The 17872-nt window shown below is 39.5% G+C and overlaps 2 protein-coding genes across 2 annotated transcripts in view; one reads left to right on the plus strand and one right to left on the minus strand.

The window, feature by feature from the left end:
- On the plus strand, positions 1-14476 carry Mettl3 (methyltransferase 3, N6-adenosine-methyltransferase complex catalytic subunit). Its single transcript, XM_005341481.4, has 11 exons — positions 1-341; positions 8953-9170; positions 9257-9661; positions 10733-10908; positions 11502-11718; positions 11938-12125; positions 12656-12694; positions 12860-12968; positions 13076-13141; positions 13305-13417; positions 14245-14476. The coding sequence occupies exons 1-11, from the start codon at positions 242-244 to the stop codon at positions 14354-14356; spliced, it is 1743 nt and encodes a 580-aa protein (XP_005341538.2). The 5' UTR covers positions 1-241; the 3' UTR covers positions 14357-14476.
- The window catches only part of Tox4 (TOX high mobility group box family member 4), an 18895-nt gene continuing 15216 nt past the window's right edge, over positions 14194-17872 (minus strand). The window contains exons 8-9 of the mRNA XM_005341482.5: positions 16824-16987; positions 14194-15748 (exon numbers count right to left, since the gene is read on the minus strand). Coding sequence (XP_005341539.1) covers positions 15688-15748; positions 16824-16987 — 225 coding nt within the window. The 3' untranslated portion in view covers positions 14194-15687. The remainder of the gene's footprint in view (positions 15749-16823; positions 16988-17872) is intronic.

The following is a 17872-nucleotide window of genomic DNA, read 5'->3' on the forward strand; positions in this document are numbered from 1 at the left end:
CACAAAAGAGCCCTCACAAGGCATATATCTGCTATTCTGTCAACACCTAAAGTGGCTTTAATTACAACTTCCCCACCTGACCGCGAAACCGGAAGTGGCCTTTCGACTTGTGATTCTCCAGGGATTTGTTTCCGGTTAGTCTTCGGGTGTCCGCGTGAGAATTGAATGTATCTTCCAGCAAGGGCTGGGAGGTGCTAGTCCGCCGCGCCTGATTCGAGTGAGTCCGGGCTGCGAGACCAGGATGTCGGACACGTGGAGTTCTATCCAGGCCCACAAGAAGCAGTTGGACTCGCTTCGGGAGAGACTGCAGCGGAGGCGGAAACAGGACTCGGGGCACTTGGGTGAGGCGCGGGGCAGTCGGGGGCCAGGTTTGGCCAGGGAGGGAGGGAGAGGGCCCTGGAGAAAAACACAGCTCCGGAGTCAGCGTCCTTACCCAGCGGCTGTTTCTCTGATGCCTCATACATTGGCATCCTTCTCTCCCCTTCAGCCACACAGACCGTCATTCTCCTGCAGGCAGTTCGCACTTCCTCTCCACCCCGGGCCTTGTTCCTCTAGCTAACCAACCGAACCGACGCGGGATATCTTCCCTCGTCCAACTTCCCACTCCTCTTAAGTCTGGAGAATATCGCCTTTGCGAGGTCCTTTAGTCTTCTGTCCCGCGTAGTACCAAGCCCCCCCTTTTGTTGCTACTATGGTGCTTTGTTCTTCCTTCGGTTATAGAGAGACTGCACGAAAGCGATCGTTTCTTTTTGACCATAGGCACAGTGAGCAGGACTGTGCTCACTTTCATCCACTGTGCCCACAGTTAAGTGGCCCGCACAGGGTACTCTCTCACTAGGTAGGTGTTGCTAAAAGAGTAGGGAAACTGACATTTACAGAGCGAGCAAGAATCTGAAAACATTCAGTTTTTGGTTTTCAAAATTTCTCCTTTCCTGCTTATGACAGTCATGACTTGCAGTAACTTGAACTTGAAGTAAATGGAGATTTTCAAGTTCAACCCTAATTTTCTTCCATCCCCAGCGCAGACCTTAAATTACTTAAGGCAAATCAATTGCAGAGTTCTGTGTAGACAGTGAATTCATACCACCTTGTGGCAGTTTGTTCCATTTTATATCAGTATTGTCAACTCCATCTTTAAATCTTGCTTTGATTAGGTTCAAGTACTCATATTCTGCTACCTAGATCAGAAGATGTACTGGCAGGATTTTCACACCATGATTAATATTGCATAATTAATTAATATTACAGTGTTTTCATGAGTCTAGTTAGATAAAAATAAGATGCTGCCCTCAAGGAGTTTAAAATATAGTTGAGAATCAAGGATAGATACTAATAAAAAGTCAGAAGCAAACATGCAATCCCAGCAAATCGGAAGGCAGAGGTAGAAAAATTGAAAATTTAAGGCCTGCCTGGACAATTTAGGGAGACCCTGACTCAAAAAATAAAAAGGGCTGGGGATGTAGCTCAGTGGTAGAGTGCCTCTGGATTCTCTCTCTTAGTACTGGAAAAGTAAGAAACACAGTATCATATGTAAGATTCAAATGAATGGATCCAAGCTATATAGTTAAGAAAGAATAAGATCTAGTATAGACAGTGAAGCCATTATAGTGAAGTTGGCACTTCAGTTGGTTTTGGGCTATGTAGAACTTACATTTTTATTATTTATTTACTTACTTTTTTTTTGGTGATGCTGGGGATTGAACCTAGAGCCTTCCTTGTACATTTGAGGCAAACACTCTACCAACTGAGCTATATCCCTAGTCCTTACTGTCTTATTTTTTAATAAAAAGTAAGAGGGCAGTATAGTAAAGGAAGAAGTGCAGACATAGGATGTGGGAATAAGTAGTAGTCAAGCTTTAGAGTAGTTACTGAATTCCCATGTTAGTATATAAACTTGAATATCTCTGACTGGTAAATCCAGTTTACTCTGTGTTTTGTTTTTTTCTTGTTTTTGTATTCATTGTTTTCCCATTTTTAAAAATCTTTTTCCTTTCTTTTTTTATTTATGATACTAAGGATTGTACCCAGGACCATTTTATCTCTAAACTATATCCTCAGCTCCCTCCCCGCTTTTTTAAAAATATTTTTTGGTTATGAATGGACCTTTATTTTTTTTGTTTATATATGGTGCTGAGAATCGAACCCAGTGCTTCACACATGCTAGGCAAGTGCTCTACCACTGAGCTACAACCCTTTTTATTTCTGTTTTGAGACAGTGTCTTGCTAAGTTGCCCAAGCTGCCCTCTAACTGGCCGTCCTCCTGCCTCAGCCTGCCAAGTAGATGGAATTACAAGTGTTCACCACTTCTTAGGCTCCCTAGTTTCTTTTATTCGTATTAATTTTATGAAGAAAATGATGCTTAATTTTACATTTTTTGTTTTTATTTTTGTACTGGAGATTGAACTCAGGTATTCAAACACTGAACCGCATCCCAAGCCCTATTTTGTATTTTATTTAGAGACAGGGTCACTGAGTTGCTTAGCATCTTGCTTTTGCTGAGGCTGATTTTGGAATTATGATCCTCCTCTCTCATCTACCGAGCCACTGGGATTACAAACGTGCCACCACACCTAGCTCCAGCTCTTTTTAATTTTACTTATTTATTTATTTTGATACTGGGAATTGAACCCAGGGGTACCTAACCACTGAGCCGCACCCACAACCCTTTTTATTTTTTATATATATATATATAATTTAGTTGCAGTTGGACATAGTACCTTTATTTTATTTATTTATTTTTATTTGGTGCTGAGGATTGAACCCAGCACCTTGCATGTGTTAGGTGAGCGCTCTACCACTGAGCCACAAATCCAGCCCCCTTTTTATTTTTTGAGACAGAATCTTGCTAAGTTGCTTAGGGCCTCACTAAGTTGCTGAGGCTGGCCTCAAACTTCTGATTCTCCTGTTTTAGCCTCTCAGGTTGATGGGATTGCAGGTGTGTGCCACCAAGCCTGGCCCTTAGCGCTGTTTTAAAACTATTTTGAAATAGGCCTTGAACCTGTGATACTCCTGCCTCAGCTTCTCAGGTAGCTGGGATTATAGGCATGTGCCACCATACCCTGCTAATATTTCCGGTGAGAAAATTTGCCCGACCACTTTAAAATTTTAACATGATGAGAAAATCATGTATGAGCAAACAGGGTTTCTGATATATATATATATATATTTATATATTTTAAATCTTTATTTTATATTTATGTGGTGCTGAGGATTGAACCCAGTGCCTCATGCATGCTAGGCAAGCACTCTATCTCTGAGCCACAATCCCAGCCCAGGGTTTCTGTTATTCTAACATTCCCTTATTTACTAGTTGCATGCAAGCTCACTTGTGTTGAAAAAAACACTTTGTAGAGAAACAGATTGTATGTAGGTGATGTATTAAATAAGTCAGAGAAACACCTGTTCTGTAGAGGGGTTTTGTGCCTGCCAAAGACCTTCAAGTGTTCATCAGGTATGCAGCACTGAGATGTAGGCTGTATGAGTGAGTTGCTTTATTAGCAGAAAAGAAGGGCTAATATTCCATTCTTGTTATAACTAGAAACTCAACAATTACCATACTGCATTTGGGCACTATCAGTTAACTAACTTTTCAATTTAGGCATTTCTGTAAGAGGTAATACAGTCTTGTTTTGTCACCTCTCCATATTTTCCACTTAGAGAACCCATCACTATTTTAGTCCCCTGAGCCTCTTTTGCAGCATAGAAGAATGTGACAGCCTTGGGTAAGTACATTTCTTCTATGGATATTTACTAACTTTAGTATGAAATAATTTTTTTTTTCATTTAGCAATAGCAGTTGGGAAAAGATACCTGAGAATTCAAGTAGTCAATTCTACAAAGTGACCTACAATGTTAATTTTTATAGACTATTAAATCAGTGTATTGTATTAATGTATTAATGTACTTTTTGTGTAGTTCTGTCTCTTTCATTTTTTTTTATGACAAGTCATCCTCTATATTTGGTTTGTTTTATGGTTTTAATTGTTCTTCACCATACCTTTTTATGCTGTTTCTATTTCTAAATGCATACTCTTTAGATGAATGCATACTCTTTAGATGAATGAATGAATCTTTTTTCTTTTTTTATTTTTTGCAGTGCTGGGGATCAAACCCAGTTCTTGATCATGCCAGATAAGTGCTCTACCACAGAGCGACATCCCCAGCCCTACGTGGATGATTCTAATTGCTCCGAGTTATTTTAAATTATATTTTATTTTTCTTTTATATTAATCACATTTTGGTATCAACCAAACTTAGAGCCTTGGTACTTTCATCCAGTGCTAACCTGTTTAATCATTTTAAACTGTATTCTCCCTTGAATGTAAATATTCTTTTTCAGAGGTAAATATTTTGACTTGTATCTTTTGGAACCTTGTAGATTCCAAAAGAATTTTTTAGGTTGAAATTAAACAGATATTATTTCCTGACAGAACTTTGACCCATTTTGGGGGGTTGTATGGGAATACGTAGGGATGAAATATAAATTAATCAGTGTGTCACTGTCCTCTTTGTTTTGCTTATTCCGAAGTGTATATTTCTTTGGTTTTTAGGATTTTTAGGAAAACATTGTGGAACACAACTTTATTAGTTTTATTAATCACAGTTCGTTCATATAATATGTAACCAAAAGCTTGATAAAATTTAGATTATTCAGTTCTCTCACAGGAACTAAAAAATTTTCCTAACAATCGTGGCTTTGTAGTATTACTGAAATCTAATATTCAAGTAGTTATTACTAAGCTCTATGTTTAAAGACAGGGATTTTAAAAAATGAACTAAAATACATCCATATCATTAATGACTATAAAATATTATGAGCAAAGACTCATTGAAAGACTACTGTTAGCTTGGCATTTGTAATAGTATGTTTTTGTAACTCTAAATAAATATTGGACACACACTACTTTATAAGGAAAAGAGATGAGGCTGGGCATGGTGGGATATGCCTGTAATTGACATATCTCATAATTGAAAACTTGGAACCAATTGGTTAAGATGCAGATACACAGATGTTCCAGCCAATAACCTGTGCTTTGCTATTTGATATTCCAGTCTCCAAAATTGTGAGCAATAAACCTCTTTCCCTCCATCCCTCTCTTCCTTCCTTCCTATCTTCCCTTCTCTAAAACTGTGAGCTAAATAATTTCTCCTTCTTCAGCACTAGGAATTGAACATGGGCATTCTACCTTTGGACAATACCACCAGGCCTTTTAATCTTTTATTTTGAGACAGAGTCTAAGTTGCTGAGATTGGCTTCAGACTTGCAATCCTCCTGCCTCAGGCTTCCAAGTCACTTGGATTACAGACACACACCATCATGCCTGGCTATCATTTCTTTCTTTTTGTGGGGAGAGGTTAGTAGGTATTGAACCTAGTGCACTTTACCACTGAACTATATCCCCGAGTCCTTTTTTTTTTTTTTTTAGTATTTATTTTTTAGCTGTACACAGTACCTTTATTTTGTTTATTTATTTTTATGTGGTGTTGAGGATTGAACACAGGGCCTCACGCATGTCAGGCGAGCGCTCTACCGCTGAGCCACAACCCCAGCCCTATCCCAAGTCCTTTTTATTATTATTTTATTCTTCCTTTTTTTTCCTTTTGTTTTAAGTCACCTCCTTCCCCAACCCTCTGAGTTATCCTGGTGTTCCAACCTCACATATTTCCCTAAAGCTTGGGACTTTTAGGCCCTGTCTACTGGTCTTCTGTTATCTGCCTTCCACCACCCAGTGGGTGAGCCACTGGCAAGATTCAAGGGCCTAAGTCTGGATCTCCAGAGAGTACTGCAGGCTGCTCCCCGACTTCCCAGAAATCGCCAAGTTGCAATTGAATCTCTCAGGCACCATTAGTTCCTGTTCTGTCATAACCACAGTGATCTGAGTTCAGAACAAGTGATCAGATCTATTAAAACCATTTGATGGCCCTTGTCTTATTCCCAGGGCCTTTGCTTGCTTCCTTAGGGCAGTCTCCATACTAGCAGTGGTGCATTTGTCCTTGGGATTTCTGGCACCTGTTTCTTTTCCCCTACTCCTCAGCCATAGACTTTAGGCCAGGTTTTGCTCTCCCGTAGCCTCTGGCTCTCAAGGGCCCAACAGACAGTGATTTTGAAAGAAAGTGGGCACAATCCCAGCAATTTGAGAGGCTGAGGCAGGAAAATTTCAAGTTTGAGGCCAGCCTCAGCAACTTAATGAGATCCTATCTCAAAAATTAAAAAAGGGCTGGGGCTGGGGTTGTGACTCAGTGGCAGAGCACTTGCTTAGCATGTGTGAGGCACTGGGTTCAGTTCTCAGCATTGCATATAAATAAATAAAGGCCTGTTTACAACTAAAACAAGTCAAAAAAAAATTAAAAAGGGCTGGGCATATGGCTCAGTGGCAAAGAGTCCATGGGTTCAGTCTTCAATACCAAAAAAAAAAAAGAAAGAAAGTGGAGTCAGAGAGCCCACAAACCTACCAGGGTCACTCAGAGCAGGGGGAGTGGAAAGAGTAGCAGAGTTAGCCCTGGGCTGCTGCCCTGGCTACCAGAAGCCAGCATGACCTGCTAATCCCTTAGTTTTTATTTTGAGACAGGTTCTCACTAAATTGCTGGTGCTGTCCACCTCCTGGCTACCATTTCTTTATACTGAATACTTTCAAAATCCTTTTTTTCTAGCTTTTATGAAGCATATTTTGTTCATTAACTATAGTTGGATATTTGGTTACTTCCATCTTTTGGCTATGGTAAACAGTGCTGCTTTGAATCAGGGGGTATGAATATTTCTTCAAGTTCCTACTTTAAGTTTGGGGGGTAGGTATCCAGAAAAAGTGGATTTGCTAGATCAAATGGTAATTACATTTTTAAATTTTTTGAGTAATCACTATGCTATTTTCCACAGCATATTTTATATATCACTAATAGTGCACAAGAGGCCAGGTGTGGTCGTGCATATCTGTAATCCCAGTGACTTGGGAGGTTGAGGCAGGAGGATTGCAAGTTCAAGGCCAACCTGAGCAACTTAGTTAGACTCTGTCTCAAAATAAAAAATTTTAAAAAGGACTGGGATACCTCAGTGGTAGAGCACCTGTGGGTTCAAAACTCTGGCACCAAAAAAACTTGAGAGGGCTGGAGTTGTGGCTCAGTGGTAGAGTGCTTGCCTTGCATGTGTGAGGCACTGGGTTCAATTCTCAGCACTACGTATAAATAAATTCATAAATAAAGTAAAAGTCCATCAACAATTAAAAAAAAAAACTTGAGGAAAAAAAGCTAAATCCTGGGCACAGATGTGTACACCTGTTATCCCAATGACTCAGGAAATCAAGGCAGGAGGCTCATGAGTTCAAGATCCTTGCTGCAAGGTGGCACATGCCTGTAATCCCAGCAGCTCTGTAATCCCAGCAGCTCTATACTCCCAAAGGTTTGGGGCTGAGGCAGGAGGAGCACGAGTTCAAAGCCAGGCTTAGCAATTTAATGAGGCACTTAGCAACTCCGTGAGACTCTGTCTCTAATAAAATATAAAAAAATGGGCTGAGGATGTGGCTCAGCGGTTAAGCATCCCTGGGTTCAATGCCCAGTACCAAAAACAAAAAAAACAAAAAAAAAGGAACCCCAAGAGGATTGGGATGGGGGGCAAGGTCAGAATTTGGTCCTAGACTAACTTTTTACTATACTTCTACCATAGGAATATTTTAATTCAAATTTAAATTTTTAGACTCGTAGGATCTTTGAAGAAACTAATAATCACCAGTGTAATTCTGTCCAGTGAAGGAATTTTGTTTATACTCTGTTAAGTGTGCTAATAGCAGTTGTCACATTTCTTACATATATTTTTAGCTTAGGTCAGTTATTCTGAAACTCTTTTCTCATCCAGACCTTCAAAGTGCTTCTGTGACCCTTCCATGTATACAGCACCTCTTTGACAAAACAAAACAAGGAATTTAGTTCTGTTTGCAAAAGTTCCAGTCTAAGATTCAGCAGAACATAAAGGAATCATAAGCAAGGTGAAGAAAGTTCTATCAATTACTTGACAGTTGCAGCTGATATTGAATTGTGGCATCTTGTTTTTCAAATAGAGTACAACTTTTTTTAACCTTATTTTTTTTATAAAATGTAACTGTTCTAGGAAAGTGTTGTAGTTCAACTCCAATTTTTTTGGAAATTATGAGTTAAATTTTACCAAATTCAGTTAAATCCATAAAAAATTAAAAGTCCTGCCTGAAAAAGATAATCTGTTAGCAGTTTATATTGTTGAAAGTATTTCTGACTTTTATTAAAATTTAGATTGTGGAGCTGGTTGTGGTGACACTTGCCTCTAATCCCAGGCTGAGGTAGGAGGATCACAGGTTCAAGGCTAGCCTGGGCAATTTTGTGAGGCCTTAAGCAATATAGCAAGATCTTATCTCAGAAAAGAAAAAAAAAATTATAGATTGTGGAACTGGGTACAGTAGAGCATACCTGTAATCCCAACAACTCAGGAAGCTGTCAAAAGATTGCAAGTTTAAGGTTAGCCTGGGAAAGCTGGTGAGAACCTTTCTCAAAATAAATACAGAAGGGGATATAGCTCAGTTGGTAGAGTGCTTTCTTTGCATACACAAGGCCCTGAGTTCAATCCCCAGCACCACAAAAAATAAACAAACAAATAATACAAAGGGCTAGGGATATAGTTCAGTGCCCCCCAGCACTCAGTTTCTAATAATTCTAATTTACTTCCCTTGAAGCATAGCAAGGGCAAAGAATTAGGAAAATAGTTCTTATTCAACAGTGAAAGTATAGGGGATTTCCTGAAAAATCCAGGATTATTTTGACAAAGTAGTGAATGCTCAAGTATGAAGGGTAATCTAGTGCTAAAGCTAGTCTGAGAATTTTCTGCATGAAATGAAAGATATGTATGCTGGGAATGGTAGCAAATTTGACTCCTGAAGAATTCATGGTCTGCAGTAGTTATTCTTTTTTATTTTTACTTTTCTTCACTCTTAGATCTGCGTAATCCAGAGGCAGCACTGTCCCCAACCTTCCGTAGTGATAGTCCAGTGCCTACTGCACCCACCTCTGGTGGTCCTAAGCCAAGCACAGCGTCAGCAGTTCCTGAGTTAGCTACAGACCCCGAGTTGGAGAAGAAGTTGTTACATCACCTCTCTGATCTCACCTTAACATTGCCCACTGATGCTGTATCCATTCGTCTTGCCATCTCCACGGTAATGACTTAATACAACTGGAATATACCACTTATTTCCTGTTCATGGTCAGTGTGTAATTGCCCTCTTCTCCCTTCCTACTCTAGCCAGATGCCCCTGCCACTCAAGATGGGGTGGAAAGCCTCCTACAGAAGTTTGCAGCTCAGGAGTTGATTGAGGTGAAGCGAGGTCTCCTACAAGATGATGCACATCCCACTCTTGTGACCTATGCTGACCATTCCAAGCTGTCTGCCATGATGGTTGCTGTGGCAGAAAAGAAAGGCCCTGGGGAGGTAGGAGGGACTATTGCAGGGCAGAAGCGGCGTGCAGAACAGGACTCTGCTACAATAGCTGCCTTTGCCAGCTCTTTAGCCTCTGGCCTGACCTCTTCAGCATCAGAACCAGCCAAGGAGTCAGCCAAGAAATCAAGAAAACATGCTGCCTCAGATGTTGATCTGGAGATAGAAAGTCTTTTAAACCAACAGTCTACTAAGGAACAACAGAGCAAAAAGGTAAGAGTCTTATCAAAGTACTATTACAATATGCTCTGAATTATATATAGCTTTGAATGAGCAGGATTTACTCCTACAGAAAGGTTCAGTCAGAATTGAGGATTGAGAGTAGTGGTTTTCAACTAAGGATGGTTTTACCCCATCCTTACCCCCCACCAAAAACATTGACAATATTTGGAGATATTTTTGTAATCACAACATGAGAGTGTGCTACTGGCTTCTGGAAGGTTGAGGCCAGTGATGTTGCTAAATATGCTACAGTGCATAGTAGGACAACCCCCTGCAATAAAGAACTGCTTGGCACAAAATGTTATTAATGCCAAGTCAAGAAACCCTGATTTAGAGAATCTGTAATTGCATCTGTTTGGATCATTAGATCAAGAGACAAGTAATCCAAATATATGAATATTGGATGATATTCATTGGATAGCAATTACAGAAATTGATTAAAACAGTGCAAAGTAGCAGTATAGCAATTTTGAGTTCTCATCTGTTTACTACTTCTAGTTGTATGAGTTTGAACAAGTTAACTTCTCTTAAGCCTTAGTTCTCTTATCTGTAAAATGAAGATAACCACAGTACCCTCCTTTTTTAGTACTGTTGAATTGATTAGGAGTAAACAGTATAGTATTAGCATTATGCCTTGGCTCAGTACTCAATAAGTACAAGTGTTTGAATTTTTGTTTTCCTGTGGAAAACAAGTTTAGCTTAATGCATAGCAGTAGGAATCAAGCTTTTTGTATTTAAAAAAAAATTTTTAAAGATACTGATGGACCTTTATTTTATTCATTTATTTGTATGTGGTGCTGAGAATCGAACCCAGTGCCTCACACATGCTAGGCAAGTGCTCTACCACTGAGCCACAACCCCAGCCCACCCCCCTTGTAGTTTTACTGTATCCTAAATGCAGGTTTGAGGAAGAACTGAACCCATGACAGATCTCTTATCCCAGAGCTCAACTTTTCCCAGGTTATTAGCTCATTTATCCTTTAAGACATCAATATCAAATAGAATTTTTTAAGAGTTGATTTGACTTACAGACTCTTATGACTAAGTCTGCTTCTGTTATAGGTCAGTCAGGAGATCCTAGAGCTATTAAATACTACAACAGCGAAGGAACAGTCCATTGTTGAAAAGTTTCGTTCACGAGGTCGGGCCCAAGTACAAGAATTTTGTGACTATGGGACCAAGGAAGAGTGCATGAAAGCCAGTGATGCTGATCGACCTTGTCGCAAGCTACATTTCAGGTCTCTTGGGAGGGAATGAGGAGGGATGGATTTCCCACAAGGAGTCATTCCTTTTCAACATATTCCTTGTCTTTGGGTTTATCAGTAGTCCTATGGTTTCTGGTTTGTCTAAGTCCTCCAGACTCTTAAGGTGGCATGATATGGATATAGACTATATACTCCCAAATAGATGGGAAATTTTTTAAGTGCCCCCTTTTAGCAAGACCTCTCTTTGTCTCTTGAGCCACAAAATTAGTTTCTGAAAGGAGGATGATCACAGGAGAAATGGGAACCTAGGGTCTTAAACCAGTGTTTTATTCTGCTCTATAACAAGCCAAATCCTTTTTGGACTGTTTTCCTTCATAAAGTAGGAGAAGGAAGCTGAGTTCTTGTTCAGAGAGGAATTATAATTATTCTTTAGTGTGAATTATGGATTTCCATGCCACCTGCCTCTACTCTTAATTCTTGGAGGAATCTCTAAAACTAGAGAAAATTAGGGAAGTGTTTTTTTTTTTTTTTTTTTTTTTTAAAGCAAGATTTGGTATAACTTGGAACTTTAACTGCTTCTACTTCTGGAGTACCATCTTGATTATTTCCCCTTTTTATTTCCCCAGGCGCATTATCAATAAACACACTGATGAATCTTTAGGTGATTGCTCTTTCCTTAACACATGTTTCCACATGGATACCTGTAAATATGTTCACTATGAAATTGATGCTTGTGTGGATCCTGAGGGTCCTGGCAGCAAGGACCATACACCAAGCCAGGAGTTTGCTCTTACACAGAGTGTTGGAGGTGACTCCAGTGCAGATCGACTCTTTCCACCTCAGGTATTTGCATGCTTAGAAAACTCAATTTTGACTTAATGGACTTCTGTCTCAATAGTACAGTCATACATGTAGGAAAGAGGGCATAATTTAGCAACTTGTCTTGCTGGTTGGAAATGAAGTGGGATAGATATAAGGGAGTAGAAAATCAAAAGGAAAAGGGATGGGACCATGAATTTAAGAGTGAAGGAAGGGAAGATGACCAAATGCCACCTCACGCAGTGGATCTGTTGTGATATCCGTTACCTGGACGTCAGTATCTTGGGCAAGTTTGCAGTTGTGATGGCTGACCCACCCTGGGATATTCACATGGAGCTGCCCTATGGGACCCTGACAGATGATGAGATGCGCAGGCTCAACATTCCAGTACTGCAGGATGATGGCTTTCTCTTCCTCTGGGTCACAGGCAGGTAATGCAGCTCAAAGATATGTAGTTATGAGCAGATATAGTACGGTGAGTACTGGGTTTCCTAGCCCTGCTATTAAATATATGACTGATTTAGACCTTCTTAAGACTTATTTATTTATAACACAAATGATACTATGAATCATTTAACTCTGAATTTGCACCTTGAGAAAGGTAATGTCTTATTAATACTTTTACTTTTTCATTCTTGGATCCACCTTGTTGCTCAGATGGTATCTGTATCTTGCATGTAAATGGTTCACTGAATATCTACTGGGGAAAAAAAAGTTTTGTTTTTATTTTTTTCAGAATAAGGATGCTTTACCATTGTGTTACATTCCCAGCCTTTTTATTTATTTATTTTCCAAGACCGGATCTTGCTAAGTTGTGGTCCTTCTGCCTCAGCCTCCCAAGTTGGTGGGATAATAGGCATGCAGCACCATGCCCAGCAAAAAAATTTCTGATCTTAAAAAGATATTTTGAAGGGAGAGAAAAATCAGGGCATACAAGTAATTAATCGTTATTTCTTTTTAGAGCCATGGAGTTGGGCAGAGAATGTCTTAACCTCTGGGGGTAAGTAGCAATTGTGTTGCTTTAAGGGAAATTAATACTTGTTATGTTGTGAGGTAATGTGTTCCCTGCTCCCCAGAATATAGCTGATTCCTTGCCTTTATAGATAATACTGTCCTTAAAACTATAAAAGTCTGATTAAAACTTTAGTTGTCTTATGCCTCATAGTTATGAACGGGTAGATGAAATTATCTGGGTGAAGACAAATCAACTGCAGCGCATCATTCGGACTGGCCGTACAGGTCACTGGTTGAACCATGGGAAGGAGCACTGCTTGGTGAGCAGCAGTAGGGTCCTATTCAATAAGAGGAATTGATTTTCTCTATAGAGAAAAAGTTGAAAAATGTAATTTCATAAGGTAATCCTGTTCTCTGTGGTGAGCAGGTTGGTGTCAAAGGAAATCCTCAAGGCTTCAACCAGGGTCTGGATTGTGATGTGATCGTAGCTGAGGTATGTGCTTCCTGAGGCATCCACATCTTTCACATTTACATTATCATTCATGTCAGGTGTATTTTCACCCTAAGTTTTTCTCATATGGATCATAAACATGACAGGGCTAGAACTACAATCTTGGGTAACTTAAAAAGTAGCTATTGATGTCTTTATTTTTTAGGTTCGTTCCACTAGTCATAAACCAGATGAAATTTATGGCATGATTGAGAGACTGTCCCCTGGCACTCGCAAGATTGAGTTATTTGGACGGCCACACAATGTGCAACCCAACTGGTAAGATGACTGGAGAACAAGCTAGCCCCCAAAGTGCATACTGTTTATAAAGAAGGACAGAAATCAACGTGAGCTTCACATCCATTCTGGTAGTTCGTAATGGGCTTCAAAGGATTTAAGTAGCTTAAGCTTGTACTCTAATACTAACTGGAAACCCAACAGTTTCTAGGACCCAAGGTACTATTCTCTCCACTCACAGTGCTTGAATCTGTTTATATGTGCTGTATTAAATCTGCCCCCTGGTGGCTACTAAGAATCTATTCACTCTGTCAACAGTAGTAATATCTTCTGTTCCTTTAAAAAACATGCTGTTTGTGTTTTATTTACCCAAGGAGTACTCACTGGCAGCAGCAACTTTGTGAAGCAAGCTTGGCTAGGCATCAGTTAGTAACCCTTTGATAATACACATCCTGCTTTTATGTTTTGTTTATTTATTTGGGGGGGTACCTGGGATTTAACTCAGGTACTGAGCCACATCCTCAGCCCTTTTTTTTTTTTTTTTTTTTTTGTATTATACTTAGAGACAGGGTCTCATTGAGTTGCTTAGTGCCTCACAGCTGCTGTGGCTGGCTTTGAACTCATGATCCTCCTGTCTCAGCCTCCCAAGCTGCTGGGATTACAAGCGTGCACCACCACACCCGGCATATCCCCCGTTTTAACGTCAGCATCCGTGCCAATACTTAACTAGTCATGCTACCATATGCTCTTCTGGTGTTATGGTCTTTTAAAATGAACTGACATGGGATAAAAGGCAGTCTTAATAAAACATCTGCATCTTTTAATAATAAAGCCCTTTAATTCCAGGATTTCTGTTTGACATGTTTCAGGATCACCCTTGGAAACCAACTGGATGGGATCCACCTACTAGACCCAGACGTAGTTGCACGGTTCAAGCAAAGGTATCCAGATGGTATCATCTCTAAACCTAAGAATTTATAGAAGCACTTGCTTACAAGGTTAAGCACCCAGAGCCATGACTTTGTAGGCTACACCTGAAGAATTGTATTTGTACAATAGCTTTTCCCCTTATTTAAATAAAGGTTTGTATTATAATTAGGATTTTGAGGTGAAATTCTGGCTTTATTACTTAACTGTGTTCTTGTACAAACTCATATCTCAAGTATAATTTCTTCTAAGTGAAATAGCAATGTTATCTATCTCATTAGGTGATTGTAAGGGTTTTAAACTTAAACTGATTGCATGGAAAGCACAGACATGTTGATCATTAAAAAACAAGGTCTGTACAGAATCAAGTGATTAGCAATTAGTGATTCTTATCCAACCATGGTTGAATAAGGAGGTTCTCTAGGAAAGTATTTTTCAAGTTAAATAAATTTGAGTTTACTTAAGACCATCACCACTAGGGCTGTTATGCTCTAAACTTTTACTTATTGTTACAATTGTGTAGTTTTGCTCATCTATTATTCTATAGTTTATTTCCAAGAAAAATCAAGTAAGTTCATCTTAGGAAGTGCCAAGAGTATACAGAGAATTGACCTACATTATGCAAATGAAAACACTGCTGTTCTAACTTTTATCTGATAATAGAACATTTTAAAAAAGGCTTTGGTGAAGCCTCTTATGATAATTTAAGGGTGGGGTCTCCCTATTCAAGTTTTGATAACAAGTCAGATGAGGAAGGCTGTTGACTGCAGAAAATTTGTAAAGAAAAATAAACTCTTGGGTGATGCCATTTTCTCTATAGCTCAATGTGCCTACTGTGCTGAAAACTTTTGTCAAAGCAGTGTAATGATATATTAGTAATGCTATCTCTTATTCATCCCCTGCTTTTGGGGGGAATGCTGAGGATTGAACCTCTCTACTACTGAGCTTTTCCCCCAATCCCTCTTAAAATGAATGCACACAGTGGTGTTTTCTCCTAGCATCAAGATTGAATAATTCTCCCATCATTTTAATTATATTTTAGGCAAGTTCTATGACAATTACATCAGAGTTTCTCTAAGCACCCATACCACCACCCATATAACCCCTATGATTTGCTTATCCATACTCCTTTTGCCCTTTGCTTTGCTGTTTTCCTGATATTTCTGCTTATAGTTAAAAGTAAAGAGTAATTCCAGAATACAGCAAACTCCGTGGCCCTGCTCTGTAACTTGGTCTCTGCTAAAGGAAGGAAAAGGGGATAAAGCATGAAGGACCATCAAAGCTTGATCAGGCACTACCAGAAGCCAAGCTTGAGTTTCAAAACAGACTCTTGGAGTTGTTCCCAGTATATAGATCTTCACCGGCTTGGAGTACAACAAGAAAGACTATTTCACAAACACCACAGTGTTTGAATTTCTAGAGGCTACCCAGGCCAAGAATACATCCCTAAGAGAGAAAAAGAAAACACAAACTTAGAATTACAACCTATATAGGTTCATTTTAACATTCTTAAACAAATACATCCCCAGGTAATTTATTGCAGTATCAAAGTGAGATAGTACACTTTTTAAATCTGAGGTAGAGGCAACGTTAATCTACTGTAAAGGACTTGAGATAAGATATACAAATGCCTTGTTTTGTTGATATATAGGTAATTCCCAAAAAGTTTGGGTAGAGAGCAGAACTGTTTACTCCCTCACACTGAACACCTTGTTATGCTACTTTCCAATTCCCTAAATGGGGAATTTGCAGTAAGGATTGTGAATCTTAATTCACAATCACTTACCAGCTTAATGTGTCATCTTTCTTTATTTTTTAACCTCCCTACCCCCTGTACTAGGGATTGAATCCAGGGGTGCTTAACCAGTGAGCCGTATCCCCAGCCCTTTTTTACTTTTCTTTTTTTAAATTTATTTTTTAGTTTTAGGTGGACACAATATCTTTATTTTACATTCATGAAGTGCATGCATGCATATTAGGCAAGCATGATACCCCAGGCCCCCATCTTTTACTTTTTATTTTTATTTTTTTGTGATGCTGGCAATTGAACCCAGGGCCTGTGCATGCAAGGCAAGCACTCTACCAACTGAGGTATATCCCCAGCCCTTATTTTTTATTTTTAGACAATCTTGCTAAGTTGTTGAGGCTGGCTCTAACCTGTGATCCTCCTGCCTCAGCCTCCTGAGTTGCTGGGATTCTAGGTGTGTGCCACTGCACCCAGCTAAATCATCTATTTTTAATGAACATACATTCTATAAAGTGTGAATTATTAATTATGTCCTCTGGCTGTGTGGCAAAGGCAACTTTTTTGAGGGTCAGTGCTAGAGTTGAACCTAGGGCCTCTTGCTAGTTAAATACAATACAAGTTACATCATCAGTCCTAAGTTTAAACTTTTTAAAGCAAGGGAACTTTTCTAGTAGCCTTTCATCAGATATAGCAGCCTACAGTCCATTAGGTAAGATAATGCTGATAATATGTTCAATATTACCATGTTTTCCACCACAGGAACTGTAAACTCACCTGCAGTGTTTCACCACACACTCATTGCTGCAGTATTCATTGTCCCAATCCTTACTCACAACGGGAGGGTTCTCACAACCAGACCTTACACAGCGAGGCTGGGGTGACAGTGTCACAGGAGACCCACTCACCAATTCAACATCCATCTGAGAAGGAGATTCGACCTATGACAAGAAGAGAGCAACAAGATGAATCACATTCCTACTTGCCTGCCAGCTAGCTAGTCAAATTATCCCTAGGATCCAATGAGTAAAATATGTTCTTTATAGGGTTAAAGTTCCAGAAAAAGGTGAATTTGTGGTATCCCCATTTATAGAGCTTTGCAAAGAATGAAGATTCTCCTCAATAGGGGAAGGCTGGGCATAGGCTAATGCTAGTGTTAATGTAACTCATCACTGATTTTTTCTTTTTGGGTACTGGGGATTGAACTTAGAGGCACTTGACCATATCCCCAGCCCTATTTTGTATTTTATTTAGAGACAGGGTCTCAATTGTTCAGAGGCTTGCTTTTGCTGAGGCTGGCTTTGAACTCATGATCCTCCTTGCCTCAGCCTCCTGAGCCAATGGGATTACAGTTGTGCGCCTGTTTGGGTGAGCCTGGCCTCACACTTAGATGATATTCCTCTGAAAGTATCAAAATTAATATGTGAGTACAGGTTCAGTCAATCTCAACTAGTTGAGGAGGACTAAGACAAAATATATTGCTATTAGAAAAAGTGAAATTTGGAAATCCAGAGTTTCCTGTTGATAGAGTATTACTTTTTGAAATGATTATTTAATTGTAGAACCAGAGCAGAGTCTTAGACCTTCACCCAACCCCTCCCCCATCTTTTTTTTTTTTTTTTTTTTTTGGTGCTGGTGCTAGGAACTAAAAACCCAGGGCCTCCCATGTTAGGCAAGGGCTCTACTACTGAACTATATCCCTAGCCCTCTTTGAGACTCCATGGAACCTAAGCCTTGCTCTTGCAAGGCAAGCACTCTCACTGAGTTATATTTTTAGCCTACCCCCTACATATGAAAGCATCAAGCTAAGTAATTAAGACCTAGTA

Source organism: Ictidomys tridecemlineatus, chromosome 5, assembly GCF_052094955.1.
Source record: "Ictidomys tridecemlineatus isolate mIctTri1 chromosome 5, mIctTri1.hap1, whole genome shotgun sequence".
Lineage (NCBI taxonomy): Eukaryota > Metazoa > Chordata > Mammalia > Rodentia > Sciuridae > Ictidomys > Ictidomys tridecemlineatus.